Raw genomic sequence first — 22,589 nt, 5'->3', positions numbered from 1 at the left:
TAAGGTCGGATACTTTTCTAATAGACCTCGTATGTTCATAAATAAATGTAAAATAGTTTTGTACATCAGAAAATAGGTTTCTTAAAAGAGCATGTGAAATATCAGGTATAGCTTGTCAGCAGGCACACGAGAGGCTTGAGGCTAGATTTGATTTTTTTTTTTCTTGGAATAAAAATTGATGCAATAGACAACAGTTGCACTATATGCCCAGTTTGTCCAAAATAACTGATCTTAATGAAGTTCAAGACACATTTGATGACTTGGAAATGTTAACGTTGTCTTTCCCTTGATTTGTCTGATGAAAACTGGCTGTGAAATTGATGATTTGCTCTAAATTCATCAAAGGGTGCCAGTAACTGTGCTATTTCTGCATTTTCTGTCTATTTTCACAATATGAAATTAGTTTGTTTTGTTGTTACTAAAAAAAACTTACATTTTATGACTTATAAACTGAAGCATGTCCTATATAGCCCCTGAGGACCATTAGTGCCAGTCCGAATTCTGTAGCTTGAAGTAGATGAGAATCTGTAACTCCCCTGGATGGGAAACCAGTCCAACACAGGTTACTTTCACAGCCAAGGCCAGTCCTGATTTACAGCTAGATGGACTGAGACAATGCAGATGAATGGGCCTTTCACACCAGAGGCATCAGCAGCGTTGGAGGCGTCACGAATTGGTGTAAAAAGCATTATTTTTAATGAGACATGTTGTGTGGGCCGCTGAAGGAGGTACTGCTGGCCCACCACCACCAGAGGGCGCCCTGCCTGGAGTGCGGGCTCCAGGCACCGGAGGGCGCTGCCGCCTCACAGGAGCAGCCAGGGTGACAGCTGTCACCCATCACCTGAGACAGCTGATATCAATCAACAGGGAGGTATATCAGCAGGACGGCATCTCCACCTCATTGCCGAGATATCGCTCTACTAAGGAGGTAACGTAGTCAGCCGATTGTGTTCTTGACGATAATACTTTGTTGCTTGTGTGTTGGATAGCAGATAGTGAGTAGTACAGCGGGAGATTGTATTGGACTTCTTGGATAAGTACTCACACTCCTGCACTCACCAGTATTTTCCTGACAAGAGGTGGAGGTGGTGTTTCCACCCTGTGTGTTGCTGGGTGCAGCCGCACCCACACCTGACTGTTTCTGTTCCTTGCCAGCAGTACCGGATCCGACGAGCGGAGGCAGTGGCCACCTGGGGTTCAGGACTTGGCGGCTCCAGTATCCCCGGGGTTCGGTGGCAGAGGAAATCGGGTGGTTCCGGTTCGACTCGGACAGACGTCTCCTATCGTCGAGCCTGCCCACACGACACCATTGGAATTCGGTTACTGCTGTATTTGTAATCTGTTGTGTTTGTTGTGTGAATTCACAACAGTAAAACTTTGTGATTTGACTTTCTCCATTGTCCGTTCATTTGCGCCCCCTGTTGTGGGTCCGTGTTCCTACACTTTCCCAACAGAGACACATCACTTTTTAAACGTGTCACAAGCGTCGCGCCAAAAGCCGAGCTAAAGCGATGCTTCTGACAGGAGCGCGCATTGCCGCTTGTTGACAGGCTGCCGCGGTCAAAGTTCAACCCAATCAACTTCTGCTGCTCTGAGCTGTGACGTAGCTTGAAATATAAGTGTAAAGATGATTGAATATATCATCAGAGCAGTAAATTGATCAGTCCTTTTGAACGCCATGCATATTGCTGCTGCTGCGTTCATGTACTGTTGGAAATTACACCTTGTTCGCATGGATTTTTTTTTTTATGTGGGGGGGTGGCTCAGCTTCACTGGGCTCAGGCACCTTATATAGGCAAGAATGAATCTCTTGTGTGGATACAATGAATTATTTTACCAAAAATAAAATGAAAACCGCACTCCTGCCACAAGCAACTACTGAGTTTGAAACAATAGTCCTGTAATTTCCGATGGTACTTGAACACAGCAGCGATCTGTGCGGCGTTCAAAAGGACTGCTCTGATGATCTATTCAATCATCTTTACACTTATATTTATTACCCCTTTTGACAGTTTTGTGTTATAAATCAATATATATGGCTTAGTAAAGTAATACAGTGATACAGCAGCCACCACGGCACACCAGCATTTTTTTCAGAGCTCCTGTACACTCCTGCGATATTTTTGGCTCCTGCGTGTCCTTCACCTTTATGCATCTTATATGAAAATAACAAATTCCCCTGAAGCAAAAGTAATTACCTGTCCAACAGAAAGAGAGCAACCTGTGTCACTTTTCATGTCCTTCAGATGCCTCAGTTGTTTCCACTGACAAAATGCCACACCGATGTTGACTCTCATCTGACCTCTTGCTTTATCCCAAGCCTTTTTCATCGCAGCCTTTTCTGCCTCCGGCTTTCTTTTCCTTGGCTTTCTAACGGGGTGAGCCGTTAAACATAACGGTGGAAGTGGTAGTTTCGGCTGTATTCCCTCTGCCATTGTACCGAAGTGAACGTCTTTGGTGAAATGAGGTGAGTGTGGACGAGGGAGGGAGAGAGGGGGGGCGTTGAGCCTGGTGACATGAGCAGGAAAAACTAGACATGAAGGCATCTAATTGGGTTTTTGAGAGCGTACCGCAGGGCTTATATTAGTCTGAGTTTTTTCGATCCTACAGCTGCTACTGCATGTTTTTTGTTTTGTTTTTTTTTCCTTTTCTGGATACATAATGTATTGACTAGTGTTAGGATAGATGGGCCATTTCACCCAATATAACAAAAAGTGTTTCTGAACAGTTACCTAACCTAGCTTTAGCTTTGATTTTGTGGACATTTTTGATGATCAAGTCATTTGTTAAAATATAAAATGAAACAGCTTTTTAAAAAATAATATAGTTTCTGTTTAAAGAGCTTTGTAATTAGAAGCAGGTATTGGTTTGCTGGATTCTCAGGACATTTAAGAAGATGGTCTCTTCTCCAGCTTTGACTTCTGGCTCACTCAGCTCAATTGTGCGAAAAAGCTAAGCTAACGTTAGCCGATCATTAAACTTTCAGCAGTGCAGTAAATATCACGTTTTATTTTTAAATTATTCTCACCTCGAGAAAGCTGCAGAACTAAGCTCCACTGGTCAAACTGGGTGTTTGTATATATCCAAAAAGTGGGAAATTTCAGATTGAGTGGGTCTACATCACCCCGGCTTCCTGTGTTGCTCTGCCCAGGGATAAGGCCTGAACCCCGGCTGCTCCGTGCGGGTTGGCCTGCTGTCGCATCATAAACTCATGATGAAAACCATTGCACATATCATAATACAATATTAATACTACTACTAATAATATAATATTAGATTCATTAATATAATTATTCTCACTGTAATGTCCACCATGACAACTAGAAAGCCTGAATTCATATACCAATAAATAAATAAAATAATTACTCCAGAAGGAAGGCTAGTAACAACACAATCTTTTGATCATATCATCTTCAGACATATAAGAACTCACGATGCAAATATGAAACCGTTATTTAACTGGCCACATGGCCAAATGAGGATGTGAAAACAGGCAGTTTTTAGACAAATTAAAAATCCAGCATATTGTTAGCGTCGTGGGCAGCACAGTGTCTTAGTGGTTAGCACTGTTGCCTTACAGTGAGAAGGTCATTGGTGTGATTCCCACCTGGCCTTTCTGTGTGGGGTTTGCATGTTCTCATGTTTGTGTGGGTTCTCTCTGGGTGCTCCGGCTTCCTCCCACATCCAAAGACACGCAGGTTAGGTGGATCGGAAACTTTAAATTGTCCGCCGGTGTGCGTGCAGGTGAGACTGTGGTTTTTTTTTTTGTTTTTTTTTTTTTGTCTATATGCGGCCCTGTGACAGACTGGTGTCCTGTCCAGAGTGTACCCTGCCTCACACTCTGTGACTGCTGGGATAGGCTCCAGCCCCCTGCGACTCTTAATTGGAGTAATCGGTTGAAGATGAGTTTGTGTGAGTGCATCATATCATTGGACCTTGGTTCAGTAAATTTGAACAAAAACTCATTGATGGCTAAAACAATTTCATTTAATGATTATCTAATCAGGGCAGCACGGTGGCTTAGTGGTTAGCACTGTTGCCTCACAGCGAGAAGGTTATGGGTTCATTTCCCACCTGTGGCCTTTCTGTGTGGAGTTTGCATGTTCTCCCTGTGTTTGTGTGGGTTTCCTCCGGGTGCTCCCGTTTCCTCCCACATCCAAAGATATGCAGGTTAGGTGGATTGGAATCTTTACATTGTCCATCGGTGTGTGTGAGTGGGTGTGTATGTGTTTTCTTGTCTGTTTGTGGCCCTGTGACAGACTGGCGTCCTGTCCTGGGTATACCCCGCCTTGCGCTCTATGACTGCTGGGATAGGCTCCAGCCCCCCGTGACCCTTGATTGGACTAAGCGGTTGAAGGTGTGTGTGTGTGTGTGTGTGTGTGTGTGAGTGTGATTATCTAATCATTTAGAATTAGGTAAAATATCTAGAACTTGAGCTGGTCACTGATTCATGTCAGTACTTGTCTCACTGCATCTGATGTTAACAGCAGAATAAATTGGGTATGTTTTAAATCATACTTAATGAAGTAATCCACTCTTGTCTGTACATGTCCAAAGTATTGCACAAATAGTGCCCCATGTATAATAGCCCAGTCACACAGCACTTAACGAAGGGCAGCAAAGCCCTAATGAAACAAGAAATCTGGACTTTAGTTGACTTTCGTTGGCATCTTTTAACCTTCGCGCAGCTTCGTTCCTGCAGCTGGCGCTTCGTCAGGATATTTAAACTGTTTAAAAAGTTGAAGTTGTTTGCTGTCGTTCTTGATGTTTTTTATCGTTTGCTTATTTTATTTATTTATTATTTGTAACATTAGTGTTTAGTTTGACTTTATTCGACCAGCTGAATGTTTTCATACAGTGCATTTTTTTTTTTTATCTGGGTGGGTCAGCTTCACTGGGCTCAGGCACCTTATATAGGCCACAATTAATCTATTGTGTGGATACATTTATTTATTTTGCCACAAGCAACTGCTGAATTTGAAACAACAAAAAAGTCATATCATTTTCCAATGGTACTTGAATGTAGCAGCAGCAGAGATCGCCTCCTGCGTGCGCTTATTATTTTATATTAAATATAATAATATGAGTGTAGGAATGACAATCCAGCCCTTATGTACATGTGGCAACAGGTAGATGATTCAGATGATTAGATAAGAGCTGTTCTGGAAGGCAGAATTCAGTGTAGTGATTGTGCTGCTCAGTGATCAGCCAGTGGAAATAATAGCACACATGGACTGATCAGTTTACTGCTCTGATATATTCAGTCATCTTTACACTTATATTTATTCCCCCTTTTAACAATTTTCTGTTATAAATCAATATATATGGCTTAGTAACGTAATACAATGATACAGCAGTCACCACGGCACACCAGCTTTTTTTTGTTTGTTTTAATTGGAGCAAGATGGAGTGCACGACATGTCGTCATACAGTGAGGATTCTAACGATTTAGATGATTCCTCTTTTGTTCTGGACGAGGAACCAGAGCAGGTGGTGGATCCACCGACGTGCGCACAGATCTCCACTGTGGGTTGGATCACACGCTTCTGTTCGCAGCTGAGCTCCGTCCCAGCACCGAGTCCTGGAACACACACTGCTCCAGCAGTGGCTCCAGGCGCGTTTCATTTAAAGCATGGAGATCACCATGAGCTTCAGTTTCGTTTTGTTCCTCTTTCGTCCCTTTTGTGCTCTTGATTCGCAGGCTATTCTGTGATGGGGAAAAGTCAAAAGCTCATTCGACAACCTTTTCTCGACCAGTTGTGGCTTTGTGAAAGGTAGCGTGAGCCGGATTCAACGCATTGGTAGACCAGGTCCTTATCCACTGAGCTGCCTGCTTGTCATATTGTATAAAACAGATTAATTTGCTTTTATTTTTGAGTCACACATTAAACATTCAGGGGTGCCAATAATTATGACCAGGACTGTACTAAAAATCTCGATCTTAACCCTAAAACTAAGTTATTTGTATTTGATTATTTTCTTGATGAATCAGTTCATTTTTTTGGTCCATAAAATATCAGAAAATGATGAAAAATGCCAATCACTGTTTTCAAAGCCCAAGATTACATCTGTAAATGTGTTGTATTGTCCACAACCCAAATGCATTATTTGTTGTCAGATTCGTAAAGAATGACAAAATATTCACATATAAGAAAATGTGCACATAGTAACTCCCTTCGGCTGCTCCCTTGTTTACACTCGGGGTCACCACAGCAAATCAAAGGTGGATCTGCATATTGAATTGGCACAAGTTTTACACCAGATGCCCTTCCTGACGCAACTCCACATTACATGGAGAAATGTGACAGGGGTGGGATTTGAACCCGTAACCTTCTGAACTGAAATCAAGCGCATTAACCACTTGGCCACCACTCCTATAGAAAATGTGCACATAAAAATGATGAATAATAATAATATAAATGATCAGAGTCATTATTGTTACCCCTGTAAGCCTGACTCAATTTTAATGAAATTATTTACATTATTTTGTCAACCCGCTGTATGTCATAAATTCCAAGTTGCATGAATGTGGGAACATTCAGGTTTGAACCTCTAAATATTGACATTTCTCTGTTATAAGGTTTGACAGTGGTGTTTAATGACAATAACAATGGGTGACTTTGGTTTACAGAGCACAGAAGAATTCAGTCCATTGCCATTACATGGGGATGTGAGTCAGTCTGCTGAACAAACATCCACGAACCAACAAGGAGTCGAAAGTCATTTTAATGCCACTCAGGACCAGAGCCAAACAAGACGGACAAAAAATCACATGGAACTGCAGCTAGGTACATTGAACAATCACATTTATCTCTATATGTAAAAATGTCAGTGCTTTTTGTCAGTGGAAGTGAATGATAAATTTTCAGATTTTGTGCAGCATGGTGGCTTAGTGGTTACCATTGTTTCCTCACAGCAAGAAGGTCATGAGATCTATTCCCTCCTGTGGCCTTTCTGTGTGGAGGTTGCATGTTCTTTCCCTGTTTCTATGGGTTTCCTCTGAGTGCTCTGGTTTCCTCCCACATCCACAGACATGCAGGTTAGGTGGACTGGAAACCTTATGGCCCCTTCACACATAGTGCGAAGTGTGGACACAGACAGCAAAACCGTTTGAAATTAGCGCACCACGAAACCTCACGCAGGCGTGCGTGACGGTTTGTGCATGCAACGGTGTCTGTCGAGCAGGAACAGCAGCTCGCATTGTGTTCCATGGGCTGAGGTGCACCACATTGCACTGCTGATTTGGAGGAAAATGAAATTAAGGCAACGGCACGCCACATCTAGGCAACTCCACAGACGTGTGGAACTTAGACAAATTTCACTCCCAGTACGACAGTGGTCAGCTACAGTCTGCTGTTGTACCAAGAGTGCGATGCGAGCGGTGTTAGATGCTCATGCGTGACACCTGGAATTTGGCTCACACCTGCCACGAGAGGGTGTGATGTGTTTGCACAGCACACACTTTGTCTTTCTGGTGCTTGTGTCCGCAAATAGTTGTAGCACCAGGCGTACGAGGCGTTAGAAGCAGGGATGAAAGTACACGGTTTGCACACAATTCCTGCGTCATGCACACTAAGTGTGCACTTCGTCCAAGCTTTGCACTATGTGTGAAGGTGCTCTTAAATTGTCCGTAGGTGTGATTGTGTCTTTGTCTGTATGTAGCCCTGCGACAGACTGGTGTTCTGTCCAGTGTGTACCCCGCTTCATGCCATATGACTGCTGGGATAGGCTCAGCCCCCCACCCGTGACCCTTCAGATTTTGAAAACAAATAATTGTAGTATTTTTTTAACATATTCATTTCATGACAGTTGTTGATATATGGTAAATCACATTTAAATGTTTGCAGCTGGATCTCACAATAGTATAAGTTTTTCAGGTGGGGTTTTCACACAATTTAGACATAATTTAATTTAATTTTGTTTTACGGTGAAAATTTCAACATCAGATTTTTGTTCATTACAGTTCCAGTTCATAAAAATAATACAACACAGTTAGAATAATCTATAATGAATACTGCGGTAATTTCCAATCCAGTGCCCAGAACAACACGCATGAGCATGTTTTACATTTTGTTTCTTAGTTCATAGGTCTTGTTTTTAGTTTGAATGCTGACATTCAGATTTTTCTGTCTCACCAGAATTTCAGGACAGTAACCTGTCTCCAGCCCTCTCTCTGTTACCAGTAAACTCTGGTGTGGCACATTTCACTGAGTGTTCTGTATTTCAACAAAGTGATGCAAACTTTGCCCCTTTAAGGTAAAAAAAAAAAAAATATATATATATATATATATATATATATATATAACTACTGCAGTGTATGACCATTGAGCTATTTATTTAAGTAACTTCTTCCTCTTACTTCATTCTCAGTTTATTTTTCTCATTTTGCATAACACAAAACCTATATTCAGAAGTTGATGGCTTTTTTGTTTCTCCCAAAGACCATGCACTGACATTTCTGCTGCATCAGAGAAGCTTCACTTTCCACCTAAGAATCGTGAATCCCAAGCATCAGAGTACGGATCACTGTCCCAGTACCCTTTGATTCAGGAATCTGCATTTTCTGAAGAAGGTGTCAGTAGCTGCCCGTCTCTGTTTCCACACAGTGTCTCACCAGAGGAGGATGAGCGACAATTAGCAATGGCTTCCTCCCCACTGAGTTCTGCTGTTGATGACAGGCAGGGAATGCAGTCCGGTGGTGGTACAGGAAGCATAGAAACTGACAAGAAGACAATAACTGCTTCTTCACACAAACAGGTAGGAGAGGTTTCTGAAGGAGGCATAGTACTTGTGAGTAGGGATAGTACCGCTCAGCATCAGAAAGATTTGGGTGTGCTAAGCAGCAGCAGTGCTGTTTCCTCTGCTTCTGAGACGGCCCTGAAGAGGACAAAATGTTTAAAAGGAAGAGTTGAAGGCACAATGCTTGGCAAGCCAGGTGCTGACAAAATCACAGTTACACACGAACATCCTGCAGGAGAAGCATCGCTTCCTCAACAGCAGACACAGAATTTATCTCAAATGCCATCATGTGAAGTTTCTAACATCAACATGGGTTCCCGTAGTACTCAACCTGATGACTGTAGTGAATCGTTACACAGAGAGCTGCTGCTTGAGTCACAAAAGTCCAACAGATCTGAGGCTCAACCTAGAAGCCAACCACAAGAAGGTCCTACAACATCTGAAGCATCTCTGACACCGTGTCCACCAAGTATGTCTGAAGTCAAGCTCAGTAGGACCAGAACTAACCTACGTGAGGCTGTGTTGACAGGATTATTTTCAGCAGGTATAGAACAGGATCAGAGAGAACAAGAAGTCTGGTCATTAAGAAACCAAACAGGGATTGAAGGGTCCTACATCAACTTCTTGCCCCAGTCTCAGTCCACACCAGGTGTTTCTAAGCCACCACGCAAATCCATTGTCAAGCCTACTTCAAGACAAGTGTCTATTGTAAATTCTAATATGGAGGACTTGAGTCAGTCGAGCACAGGGCGCCATCCACAGTCAGCTGTTCCTGTGGCTGAGTTCTGTCACAACAACATACCAGATCAGTGCCAAGAAGAAGTTGCTTCTGCAAAAGTTCAGTCACTTCCAAGTCTTACTTATATGCAGAAGGTAGGTGCTTGGCAGACAAACCAAAGGTCAGGTCATCTTTCACTGTTTGATAGTCTAGTTTTGCAAGGGTTTTCCGGCATCTCTCCAAAAAAAAAAGCCTATGATGCAGTGTCTGGGCCTTTAAATGATATTCTTAATCAACAGGCAAGGAGTTTACACCAGCATCCTGCTTCAGACGTAAATAAGAATATCACAAAAAAATCTATCAGTGAATCTATGTTGTTCTCACCAAGAAATGAGACAGTGGGCAGTGTGACCAAAGACAAGGGCGATGACGAGTCTGCGGCACGAATCTTTGCTTCTTCGGTTGGTAGGGACACATCTCATTCCTCACTCAGTACAGTTGTTAAGTCCACACAGAAAGCCCAACAGACACAGAAGTCAGGGGAAAGACAGAGCCTGGTACAGGATGATGTCCATCAGCAGATGGTAGCCACAGTTAAGCCATTGCCTTTTCTGAGTCTTGGTCACATCAGTGATGTGACACTCTCAAGTTCCCAAGACAGTTCCAGAAGTGGAAAGAAATTAGGAGCATCCATCGGATCTTCTTCAGTCATCAGCATGGAGGTTCATAATTATATCCCCAACTGGAATACAAAAGTAACAACGCCACCAGCTCTGACAAGGCCTCGAGAGCTGAGCATTGAGGAGCGAATACCGGTAATTAAAAAGTTGCATATTTTTATGTATGTAAAATATATGCCTAATTCTGATGTCATGTTCTTTTTCTTTTTTGTAGCTATATCTTTACAACCGAGGTGTTGAGCAGTCTATGTCAACCATTCTAACTCCATTTGTACCCAGAGGGCCTATTAGAGAACCCGAATTCTCTCTCACTGACCTCAGTACAGTTAAAGGATCAGTTGGAACACCAGCCAAGAGCACTCAACCTTCTGAAGGTATCTAATCTTTTCAGCAGAAAATATTGGCAAAGCTTCAAGAGTATCAGCATTTTATCATAAAAATAAAAAATAAAGGGGTTACAGAGGTGGAACAGTTTATTGTATCATGGGGCCTTTATTGAACTGTATTATTTCATTGATTTATTTACTTTTATTAGTATTGTGATACCATGATGTTTATTTTTTTCAAACCCTACGCAGGCCCTGCGCCTAAACGAGACAGGCCTTTATTCAAGGCCAGCAATTAACAAAATGCTGCTTGCTGCCTGCTCTGTAATATGGTTTTAAGTTTCTCACACACATCCCTGGGTGTGGTGAACCAAAGACAACCGCTTTAGATCAGATCTCTCTGCATGGTTGCAAACCCTCTCCGAGCCCCTACCCGTAGCCTGACGTGCACCTGCCAAAAATTTAAACTACACTTAACAAGGAGACTGCAAGGACTGTACTTGGTCACTTTTCCGGTTTCGTTCCTTCCTCTCCCGTCATATTTTAAATGTTTTAGCAGTACGCACGCCGATTACATTTCGATCATAGATCATATAGAGGAACACTTGGCAGAAATGTCTGCGAATATGACCAACTTTACAGTGTTATAGAGACTTTTGTACCGAAGTCCTCAGATGTATTTTCAGATTAAAGATTAAAAAGTTTTTTTTGGAGATTTCTGCAAAGCTTGGTTGTCCAAAAAATAATCTTCACTGGAGTGAAATATGGTGTAATGAAAGTGTCTTTTATTGTCGACAGTCCTCTCTGAGAATTAAGAACAGTTCATGTCAAGTTATACCTTCTTATAGCAATGTGGCCTGCTACAAGAAGTGGAGCTCGTTGGGGGACATATTGGTCCAGAAAAGGGCAGTGCAGGCAGAAAGAAAGTCCTGCCTTGTTGTCCATGTCACTTCCCCTACTATTCTGTTTGTAAATTGCATTATGACACCCACCAACGCGACAGAGAACTTCGGAAGGGTCACACCCTGTCAGTGTCATTGTGCAGTTATAGAAAAAATATAAATTAACAGCCCAGGCGCTTACTTAAGGCAGGCATTTATTTTTTCAGACAAAGTTGTGAACTGGCCATTAAATCAGGCAGGCCCCTATTCAAGGCCAGGTGTTTACTTGAGGGAATTCAGTATTTACTTTGTTTAAATGCTTTCCCTTTTTATATTTGTAGTTGGCAGTTCCCATATAGAAGCCTTTTCCAGGTCTAGTATCCTGTCAGTGGAAACCAGTATATCTGTATCACTGAGCCAAGACAGTATTTATCCAACTGTGTCAATCCCAGAACAAATCAGTGTGTCACGTTCTTCAAGTGCAGCGCCGAACCAGAATGACCAGAGACTTACACCCTGCACCCAGCCTGATGACGCCTCTCCTCCTGTGCTGCAGAGTGACAGCAGTTTTATTAACACTCAGGATACCACCCAGGTGGGAAACAACACTGAAGGTAACCTGGTTAAACTGCCAAGTGCTCCGGAAAGAGACCCTGATCAATCTATGCATGTGAGCATGCAACAAAAGGCAAAACATTCTCTTGTTGGTACCAAGGAGTTGGAGGATTCCCATCTTACACTCAGTCAAAAAGAAACTTGTGTACCTGCTGGGATTCCAGTGTCGTCCCCAGCAGCATCCCGTCTGTCCTCTGATAACATATTACTGTCATGGAAGAAAACTGACATACAAAAGGACTCATCATTTATCTCCTCCTCTACTGATGTGGGACCCACAAGTCCTGCCTCAATGGTTCGGACCTCTCCCTCGTCTGACTCCATACTGACCTCTGAGAAAGTGACACAACCTTACACGGTTCACAAGAGAAAGCAGTCATCAGTACAGTCTAATGCTATCATACCAGGTGTGACAGTGACGTACATGAAGCCACAGGATAGTATGATTAGTGGAAGTGTGTGGCCGATGCTCACCCTATCCAAGTCAACTTGGCGGACGGAGCCTGAGGGCTGCAGTGCTGTACCCCCTGATAACACCATCCCAACTCAGCTGCCACTCAAGCCTTCAGCAGCTATTATCACACAGGCTGCTTCGAGTCCTGCAGAGGCAGGTGTCCCAGAGGAGATAGAACAAATTACACAAACAGTTCCTGCAGAGAGTAGCTCCTCCTCTCCTACCCTGGCAGACACTGAACAGGGAACGAATGATGGTAGCAGTGAGCTCTCGCAGACAGCCAGAGTGGCTGCCAGAGAATCCCCACTGTCAACCAGAGTGGCCAAATTACTGCAGAATGACTCTCCAGCCACCACGGTGTCCAGTATGTACATCATCACTGACACAGAGGAGAACACCTCCAAAGGTAAGAAATTTCTTATGAATGTTTGTGTGGGCATACAAAGAAAGATGTGATGTTGGTAATTGTATAACACGTTCAGCCGTCAGACTTCGTAAATTCCAACAAGGTTTTGTGTGGACCCACCTGTTGATTTGAACTGTTGAAGTGTCTAAATTGTAAATTTCTTTCATACTGAATAAAAAGCTTAAAAAAAACATAAACAGTTATGTTGGTGGGAAAAAAGATGTAAATTTGAGGGTTTTGTTGTTATTGTTGCTGACCCACTAACGAACACAGTGTTTTTTTTTTTTTTTTTTACATTTTCCCAGTGCTCAAAATCTTTGGTTGATGCTGTATGTCATTTTACTTCCATAGTCAGTTTCCTTATGTAATTAGTCAAATTATTATTTGGTGTAATTATTATTTGGTGGGGAGAGTCTCTACTAATTAGATACACATATTTCTCATTGTCTGTTGTGTATATTATATATGCTGCTGTTATTTAACTGTGCACCACAAAATTGACTCACAAATAACCAGAAGTCCAGAAAGTGAAAAGTTGGTTTCCACAGGTCAGCAATTTTGGAAATCCAAGATGGCAGTCATAACAACCTTTGAAAAAATGGAAACATTGGTTGTTGTTGCTTTTTTTGGATTCCTCATTTCATAAACTTTCTAAAAATGTATAGTTTACCAAATTTTCAAATAACTTCCAATGAAATTGCACAAGGAACCCGACTAGCACTTCAGATAAAGAACCTGCTGTTGTGTTGGTCAAAATTGCTCTGATCTCACTCATTCATTGATGTCATACATTGATACACTTTAAAAATACACAATGCCAAATCTGTATATCCACTCAAAGTGTTTGAATTTTGCAGACTGGATAAAACTGAAAATATCAAGGCAGCAGGGAGACTCTCTAGAGTTGGACATAGAAGACAGAAAGCGGATTGAAGAAATCAAGAGAGAACTGTTGTTAAAAAACACAGTAAAGGTATACAACTGATGAAGAGCTCCATTACAGTTCATACACAAATTAATGATGATCATAGTTTTGTTTGTCTTTGCTGGCCTTACAGTATTGTAAAGTAAGTGCAAGTTAATTATTGCCATGTGTTTCTTTTTAAATTGCAGCAGTATTTGAAAAAAAAAAGTTTTTCCTTTTTGTTTTGGTGTCTGCTTCTAATTGGACAGTATAGATGTCATTCGTAAGGTAACTGGTGTGTTCTGTGCATGGTGTGACAACAGTTGTTTTTGTTTTGTGCCGTGTGCTGAGCCATTTTGCAGTACTGCCATTACTTGAGCTGAGCAATATACCTTGATCAGTACAGGTGAACTAAAAAAAAAAAAAAAGAATATTGTGCAAAAGTTAAAGATTTTTGTCAGGTATTTCAGAATGAAAAATTGTGTTGTATACTCATTACATATGAGTATTAGGAATGAACATATCAGAGGGACAGCTCAGGTTGGATGGTTTGGAGACAAAGTCAGAGAGGTGAGAATGAGATGGTTTGGACATGTGCAGAGGAGGGACCCAGGGTATATAGGGAGAAGGATGCTGAGGATGGAACCACCAGGCAGGAGGAGAAGAGGAGGCCAAAAGAGGCTTATGGATGTGCTGAGGGAGGACATGCAGGTGGTTCATGTGACAGAGGAAGATACAGAGGACAGGGTGAGATGGAAACAATTGATCTGCTGTGGTGACCCCTAACGGGAACAGCCGAAAGACAAAGAAGACTCATTACATATGAACTAAAACATTTCAAGCATTTTTTTAATTTTAATTTTGATTATTACGGCCTATAGGTAAAACAAAAATAGAAAATATCTCACAATATTAGAATAACTCAGAAGGTCTATTCAAATAAATGATTTATAATACAGAAATTAAGAACATCTGAAAAGTATATTCATTTATGCACTGAATACTTACTTGCGGCTCCTTTTGAAGGCGATCAGCCTGTGACACTGTTGGTGTCTTTCATCTTCCTCTTTACAGTACTCCTCAGATGATCTATGAAGTCTTGTTTATGGGGTCGTGTAATACAGTAATACTGTGGTCAGTAAACCAATTACTAGTACTACTCACAGGGCAGCTGTTTGCTGTAGATACCAGTTCCTGCTGGAAAAGCAAAGTCAGCATCTCCATAAAGCTTGTGAGCAGATGGAAACATGAAGTGCTCTCAGATCTCCTGGTAGAGGGCTGTTGACTTTGGACTTGACAAAACACAGTGGACCAACATCAGCAGATGACATGGCTCCCCAAATCGTCACACTAGACTTCAGTCAACTTGAATTCTGAGTCTTCCAGGCTCTGGGACCTTGATTTCTAAATGGAAAATTTACTTTCATCTGGAAAGAGTACTTTGGACCACTGAGCAATGCTCCAGTTCTTTTCTCCTAGGCCTAGGTCAGACTCTTCCGATATTCTCTCTTTCAGGAGTGGCTTGACGCTTGGAATGCAACACTTGTAGCTCATTTTCTGGACATGTCTGTGCATGGTGGATCTTGTTGCACTGACTCCAGCCTCAATCCACTCCTTGTAAAAGTCTCCTATGTTCTTGAGGTGGCTTTGTTTGGCAGTCTTAAGGCTGCAGTCATCCTTGTTGCTTGTGCATCTTTTCCTACCACACTTTTCATTTCCAGTCAGCTTTCCATTTATACAGCCAACCCTTTCAGCAATGGCCTTCTTTGGATTACCCTCCTTGTGGATGGTGTCAATGAGTGTCTTCTGAACAACTCAAAAAAGTCAGCTGTCTTCCCTATGATTGTGGTAGTGTGAACTGAACCAGACTGAAGAGATTTGTGATACTTATCCTGCATCATTGGTGATGTGAAATAAAATATCATTGCATTTTGAGATACACATTTTCTGTTTTTTACTGCAGGCTGTAATTATCAACATTTAAAATGAAAGCTTGGAGCATTTCAGTTTATCATATTTTCCGGAGTATAAGTTGCATTTATCACTTCATGCAAAAAGCAGCTAAATAGATTTAATCGCCATGTTATTTATTTATAAGGCACATACGGTGTTAACAAGTTAACTAATGCCATAAGGGCACAAAATGCAAGTAAACTGCTTCTTTCAGCCATTGAACACTGGATCATATGTCAGATGAATGTACCATGCAGTGTTTGGAAGCCCGTTGTTTCATTTATATATTTATAAAAATAACACTGCTTTAGCCATCGGAAGCTAAGAGCCGATTAATGTATTTGCTACAAGCACAAACTTTTTTAAAGACATTAAACACATGATCATATGTGAGATGAATGAATGTGGATTATCACACAGACTTTTTAAGGACATTTTCTAGCCCAGTGCTGGACTCTATTGGATTCCATGTGGAAGTGACAGCGTGGTCCACTGAGTTCAGTTTTAAATCAGCTCACAGCAGCATTTATCTGTTTTGTGTGCATCGTAACAATAACACACACACACAGACATGAATGTCTGTTCGTTTGCGCACACACACAGTGAAAATTCAGAATATTCTGTGAATTGTGAACCCCCCTCCCTGTATATAAATTGCACTGCACTATAAATCGCAGGTCCTCTCAAACTTGTAAAAAAAAAAAAAAAAAACATGCTGGAAAATACGGTATATGGAATGAGTATAGAATATATAAATTTTAACTTTCTGGAATACCTGACGAAATTTTTTTTGAATGTTTTCACGATGTTCAAATTTTTCTTTGTCAATGCTAGCAGTAATTAGTCAACAGATATGCTTCCCCTGTTGTCACCCAATGTTGTGGATTTATTTTCTGTTCTTTCATGGATCATCAGTGGTGGGCACAGCTAACCAAAAAGTTAGCTTCAGTAGCAGCTAATCAGCTAACTGAAAAAATATCTTTTATAAAGCTAAACCGATAACCCACCAAAACATTTATTGGAAGCTACAGCTAACCGATAACCTTCAGTACCGTCTTCAGTACATTCTTGGTTACTAACAAGCTGATTTTGAGTTTCAACACGATAGCGATTGCTTCTGATTGAAAACACAATGACACCCTGCCCACTGCTGGAGGCTCCTGTTTGCTACTTATTTTGCAGCAGTAAAGCAACTGAGAAGAGCTGAGCTCAACTCTATCCCAGAAGAAGCGGCCTGGCCACTAGGCTGCCACAAAAAAAAAATAAATAAAAATAAATTAATAAAACAGCTCATTACCCTTATCAGCATACAGCAGTCCCGCTGTGAAGCAGAGGTCTTGAAAAAGAAACCACATTTAAGTTATGGTTTTGATTTATAAATCAAATTAATCTGGGTAGAAGAACTCCATTGATGTCAACTCTGTCATTTGTACAAAGTTACAATATAACACGTATCTTTTATTTTTAAATAATGCACTAATTCTGAAGTTTTGTAACATTAACACAGATGCCCAAAGGGATTATGGGTAAACTAAGCATCTGGGTGCCAGTAGATGGCAGTGTTCTCTGCATTTTGACTCTGGTTATATCAGACAGTTATCTAATCACAATAAAAAAAAAACAGACTTTTGGTTTTTGCAAATGTCTTTTAATACAAATGAAAAAAAATGCATATTTTACAAAAGCACACTTATTTGTAAACAACACACACCAAACCCTCTGAATAGTTGAAGGCTACACTAAGGTCTCAACAAAAGAAAATAACAAAATGCGGAGTTTCACTTCAGCACGGAAGTAAACTGGCAGTGAAGTGGTTGCAATCAAATCAATAATAAGAAGTCTGAAATTCGGTTTGCATTTATTAAATTCCATGCAGATTAAATGTAGCAGACACGGATTATTTTGAATGTTTGTTTTAGCGTAGATGGCAGTGTTCATTGCATTATTGAGATAGCCAATAATCGTTTGCACGTCAGAGTTGTTAAGTTTCCAGGGTCTCATGCATGCAGGCTCTTGTTATACATTTTGGTTGTATAATGTTCATGTGGATTCTCTATGCTGTTTCAAGCATAGACATTGGTTTCAACCGCAGCAACTCTCTGGTGTGCAAAGGATTATGGGATGTCTCAATAGGGCACTGCCATCTACTGGCCAGTAGATGGCAGCCAACCACTCATGTCAGGGAAACTAATTTACTCAGAATGCACTGAGGGCATGTGTCTAATGCTTAAACTTTCAAAATTAGTGCATCAATTTAAAAATAAAACATATAGCTGATATTTTCACTTTATAAAACGTCAGATGTGACGTTAATTTAAATAACTTGTCTGGAATTAATTTGTTTAAAATTTTAACCATAAGTCAAAACTGTATGCCTGTAGATGACATGACATGACAGTGAGTCTGTATGGTGAAAAGAGAAGTGATCCTTTTTTTCCTCTCATGCTTCCTTTCTCTACTCTAGCCAGCTCTTCTCTGTTTACAGAGGATTGAGCTGTGCCTTTCATGGCTGGCTGTCTGTCTGCTACAAAACATGTAGCAGGCAGGCACTAAAATCTTTAATTTTAGACTTCACAAATGTTTAACTGTTAAGCCATTCCTGCTAAAAAAAAAAAAAGTTAGCGGTCTAAAAATTATCGGACCTAAATTTATCGAAAGATTATAATCCGCTGATGGTTTTCAAGGCTATCTGAAAAGCTAATCTGATAATGAAAACATTAGCTTTGATAATTAACGGATTAGCAGAACTGTGCCCACCACTATGGATCATGATGTTGGGGTTATAGTACCAATTGCAGTGACTAGAAGTGAAGTGAGAGAACGCATCTGTGACCGTTACTGTTAGTTGGTTTTTCCGATTGCTGCCTTCTACTTCCTGTTACTCTGCACACTCATTGTAGTCGACTGTGCCCAGCATTTTTAAATCTATAGAATTATTACAGTTTCAGTATTATCCCTTAGGTTTGTTTTTTCCATTGTCCATGCATATTGCACCTAAACTGATTGACATTAGTTTTGAATTGGTGTTACTTTTTTTTTTTTTTAAGTTCAAAAAATTGGAGGTGGGGCATTCTTTATATCAGATAAATTAATTTACTTTGACATGGATGGACATCTTTGTTCTTCTTCTTCCAGAGCCAGGAAAGCACAATCACAGACAGCGGTATGTCATCCACTTTCAGAGGTCTTAGGAAGCAGGAGTCACTCCTGCCTATAGGGACATTTAATACTGTCAGCGGTGTCAACATCCAGCCGTCCCTTCAGCCGCTGCAGTTCAGCATGAACCTCTCTGACTCCAGGGTGCAACAGTACCACCCCCATTATCAAGACCTCGCATCCCAAGTGCTGGAAATTGCTGCCAGAGAAGGGATAATCCTTGCCAGAACAGACCCAAGGACCTTCACATCCATCGGTATTAGTACTTCTAAATGCTCCCACTCCCCCACCAAATCCACAATACCTCTTGTCAAGCCAGATCCAAAACTGCTCGGCACCATCCTAGATAAAGAGAAAAGTGTTGGTACAGCACCTATTACAGTTAGTCAGCTAGTAAATGGCTATCTGAACACCATAGGGGACAAGTATGAAGGAGGTCATACTTTATCATCAGCGTTAGACAAAGAGCATATGAATGTACAGGAAGAGAACATACAATCTCAACAGGAAAATCATAAGTTAATGATCCAGGACATCTCAGTTTCTGGTGTTGGTTATGGAGTGCAGCAAGCCACAGGAGTGTCAACCACTGAAACTCCAGCCTCGATAGGCCACATCTCACGTGTCCATCTTACACTGTCACCTAAAGCTACTGATCAGAGTGTGGCTGCTGATGTACAGTCCAGTCATGCCACTGCTAATCCAAGCCTGGCACTTTCAGAATTTGACAAACTCAGGCACTGGCCCTCTAAAGCCAGCAGTCCGGACAAAGGTGTACGTTTGTCCATTCGGCCAAAGTTGAGTGAGTCCAGAGATCCAGAACAGACAACCGGGACTGAAAGAACAGAAACATCTGTGCCATTTAAAACCATTGTGCCTAAAGGAGGAATAATCTCCTCATCCCCACAATCCTTCAAGTTACTTCGCAGGACTGCAGTGTCACCAAGACCTTTCATCAGTGAAACACCAGGTAGATATTATGTTATAATATAAATGTGTAAGACTTCAGTTTTTAAAAAGCTGTTGTATTTCTTAACCACATCACAAATGAAGATAGTATTTAAAGTTGAGGATGTAGAAGATGAGATTGTGCTATACTTTGTGATTTCTACCTCATGTTTCAACATGAGCTGCAGCTGCATCAGTCATTAAAAACAAAAGTATGCGATTGACCAGCTGTTCTGGAATAGTTGTTCTCCTATTAACCAGCTTTCCAATCAGAGTACAAATACGATGTTATTTCATAACAATCATCATAACAAATTGGTTTTTGTGCTGTTATTTGTCTGTCCACAGCCATCCCTATCTTGTTGCCTTATAAACCCACTGGCAGTGATGAACTTTTCTACGTTCCTCAAACAGAAGCTGACATCTCCTCTACTGATGTGACTGAGGAGAGCTCTCACACAGGTAGAGCTGAAATGGACACATTTCAGGAATGTTTCATCTTTATAAATAGCATAACAACAAAAAATTCATTATACGAGGTCTATTACAAAAGTATCCGACCTTATTTTTTTCAAAAACCATATGGATTTGAATCACGTGTGATTGCGTCAGACAAGCTTGAACCCTTGTGCGCATGCGTGAGTTTTTCCACGCCTGTCGGTTGCGTCATTCGCCTGTGAGCAGGCTTTGAGTGAGGAGTGGTCCACCCCCTCGGCGGATTTTCATTGTCAGGAAATGGCGGAATGATTTGGGCTTTTTTTTCCATCATAATTTTTTCAGAAACTATTAGAGACTGGCAGCTGGAAACCATTAGAAAAATTTATCTGGCTTTCAGTGAAAATGTTACGGGCTTGGTAGAGAATAAGGACTGTTACTGTTGCTTTAAGGACGGCTCCCAGCGGCTGTGGGGCACGCCGCGCTCCGAAGCCGCCATCGACAGGCTGAACAACCATTTCATTTCTAAACGGATGGCTGTCTGGATCCGTGACCATCGTGTGCCATTTCTCTGGTTCTCACAAGAGCTGGACATCAACCATTTTCCTGCAGATTTCACTTTTAACAAGAGATTTTGTCATGGAAAGCCAAGCAGAGGCTTCGCGCGTCATGATGGATTCGCTACTGGAGCGAGACAAAACCACCTCCATTTTGGTCTCACAGGACGGCTTTGAGATGGCGTTCAGACAGCTGTTGGTGGTTTTTACATCGAGTGATTATTCGAGAAATTGTGGATGTGCCTGGACATGCCAGAACATGTCCCGTGAGGCTTCATCACGGCGTTGCTGTGTGCCATGCGGCACCGCGCGAAGCCGCCGCTCCTCTTTCCATGACAAAAACTCCTGTAACAGTGGAATGTGCCGTTCATTTCCAAACTGGACACTGTGTTTTATCCGGGACGTTGTCTGACTAGCACAGGAATTGTGAAAAGACGTGGACATCAGCACTTTTTCGGCACATTGAGACAGACGTGCAGAGGAATTCCGCGTGTCGTGGTGGTGCCGCATGGCGCAAAGCAATGCCGTGATTAAGCCTCACGGGACATGTTCTGGCACAAGGGTTCAAGCTTGTCTGATGCAATCACACGTGATTCAAATCCATATGGTTTTTGAAAAAAATAATAAGGTCGGATACTTTTCTAATAGACCTCGTATTTTTACAACTGAGTGACACAGCTAACCAAACACAGCTAACCAAAAAGTTAGCTTTGATAACAGCTAATCAGCTAACTGAAAAGCTATCTTTTACAACCCCTGGCAAAAATTATGGAATCACCGGCCTCGGAGGATGTTCATTCAGTTGTTTAATTTTGTAGAAAAAAAGACAGACATGACACAAAACTTTCTGGCTTTAAGAAACACCAAATACAAACAACATGGACCAAATACAAACAACATGGGAAGGTTGTTAAAGGCAAACATACTGGTAGACCAAGGAAGACGTCAAAGCGTCAAGACAGAAAACTTAAATCAATATGTCTCAAAAATCGAAAAATGCACAACAAAACAAATGAGGAACGAATGGGAGGAAACTGGAGTCAACGTCTGTGACCGAACTGTAAGAAACCGCCTAAATGAAATGGGATTTACATACAGAAAAGCTAAACAAAAGCCATCATTAACACCTAAACAGGAAAAAAAAACAAGGTTACAATGGGCTAAGGAAAAGCAATCGTGGACTGTGGATGACTGGATGAAAGTCATATTCAGTGATGAATCTCGAATCTGCATTGGGCAAGGTGATGATGCTGGAACTTTTGTTTGGTGCCGTTCCAATGAGATTTATAAAGATGACTGCCTGAAGAGAACATGTAAATTTCCACAGTCATTGATGATATGGGGCTGCATGTCAGGTAAAGGCACTGGGGAGATGGCTGTCATTACATCATCAATAAATGCACAAGTTTACGTTGATATTTTGGACAATTGAAAGGATGTTTAGGGATGATTAAATCATTTTTCAAGATGATAATGCATCTTGCCATAGAGCAAAAACTGTGAAAACATTCCTTGCAAAAAGACACATAGGGTCAATGTCATGGCATAGGGTCAGTGTCAACGAGCAGATGTGATTTGATGCAGGTGTTAGTTTGGGGGATGAAAATTTACAGGGTGATTCCATAATTTATTCCTCAGAATTGAGTGATTCCATATTTTTTTCCTCTGCTTGGTCTAAAAAAGTAACCGTTAATGACTGTCACAATCTTTTTCTTGATTTCTTATAGTGTTTCTTAAAGCCAGAAAGTTGCCATTTGAAATGACTTTAGTTTTCTGTCATGTCTGTGATCTGCTTTTTTTCTACAAAATTAAACAAC

The 22,589-nt window shown here is 41.3% G+C and overlaps 1 protein-coding gene across 1 annotated transcript in view; it reads left to right on the top strand.

Moving 5' to 3' along the window:
• The window catches only part of LOC117506112, a gene marked incomplete at its 3' end in the record, with an annotated part of 37,435 nt that extends 17,163 nt beyond the window's left edge, over positions 1-20,272 (top strand). The window contains exons 2-9 of the mRNA XM_034165620.1: positions 6,632-6,788; positions 8,139-8,256; positions 8,442-10,272; positions 10,352-10,511; positions 11,686-12,819; positions 13,677-13,792; positions 18,812-19,802; positions 20,129-20,272. Coding sequence (XP_034021511.1) covers positions 6,632-6,788; positions 8,139-8,256; positions 8,442-10,272; positions 10,352-10,511; positions 11,686-12,819; positions 13,677-13,792; positions 18,812-19,802; positions 20,129-20,272 — 4,651 coding nt within the window. The remainder of the gene's footprint in view (positions 1-6,631; positions 6,789-8,138; positions 8,257-8,441; positions 10,273-10,351; positions 10,512-11,685; positions 12,820-13,676; positions 13,793-18,811; positions 19,803-20,128) is intronic.
• Between the last annotated feature and the right edge of the window lie 2,317 nt (positions 20,273-22,589).

The sequence above is a fragment of the Thalassophryne amazonica genome, unplaced genomic scaffold (genome assembly GCF_902500255.1).
Source record: "Thalassophryne amazonica unplaced genomic scaffold, fThaAma1.1, whole genome shotgun sequence".
Taxonomy (NCBI): Eukaryota; Metazoa; Chordata; class Actinopteri; order Batrachoidiformes; family Batrachoididae; genus Thalassophryne; species Thalassophryne amazonica.
Note: the sequence above shows the minus strand (reverse complement) of the source record. Positions and strands in the feature narration are given on the sequence as shown.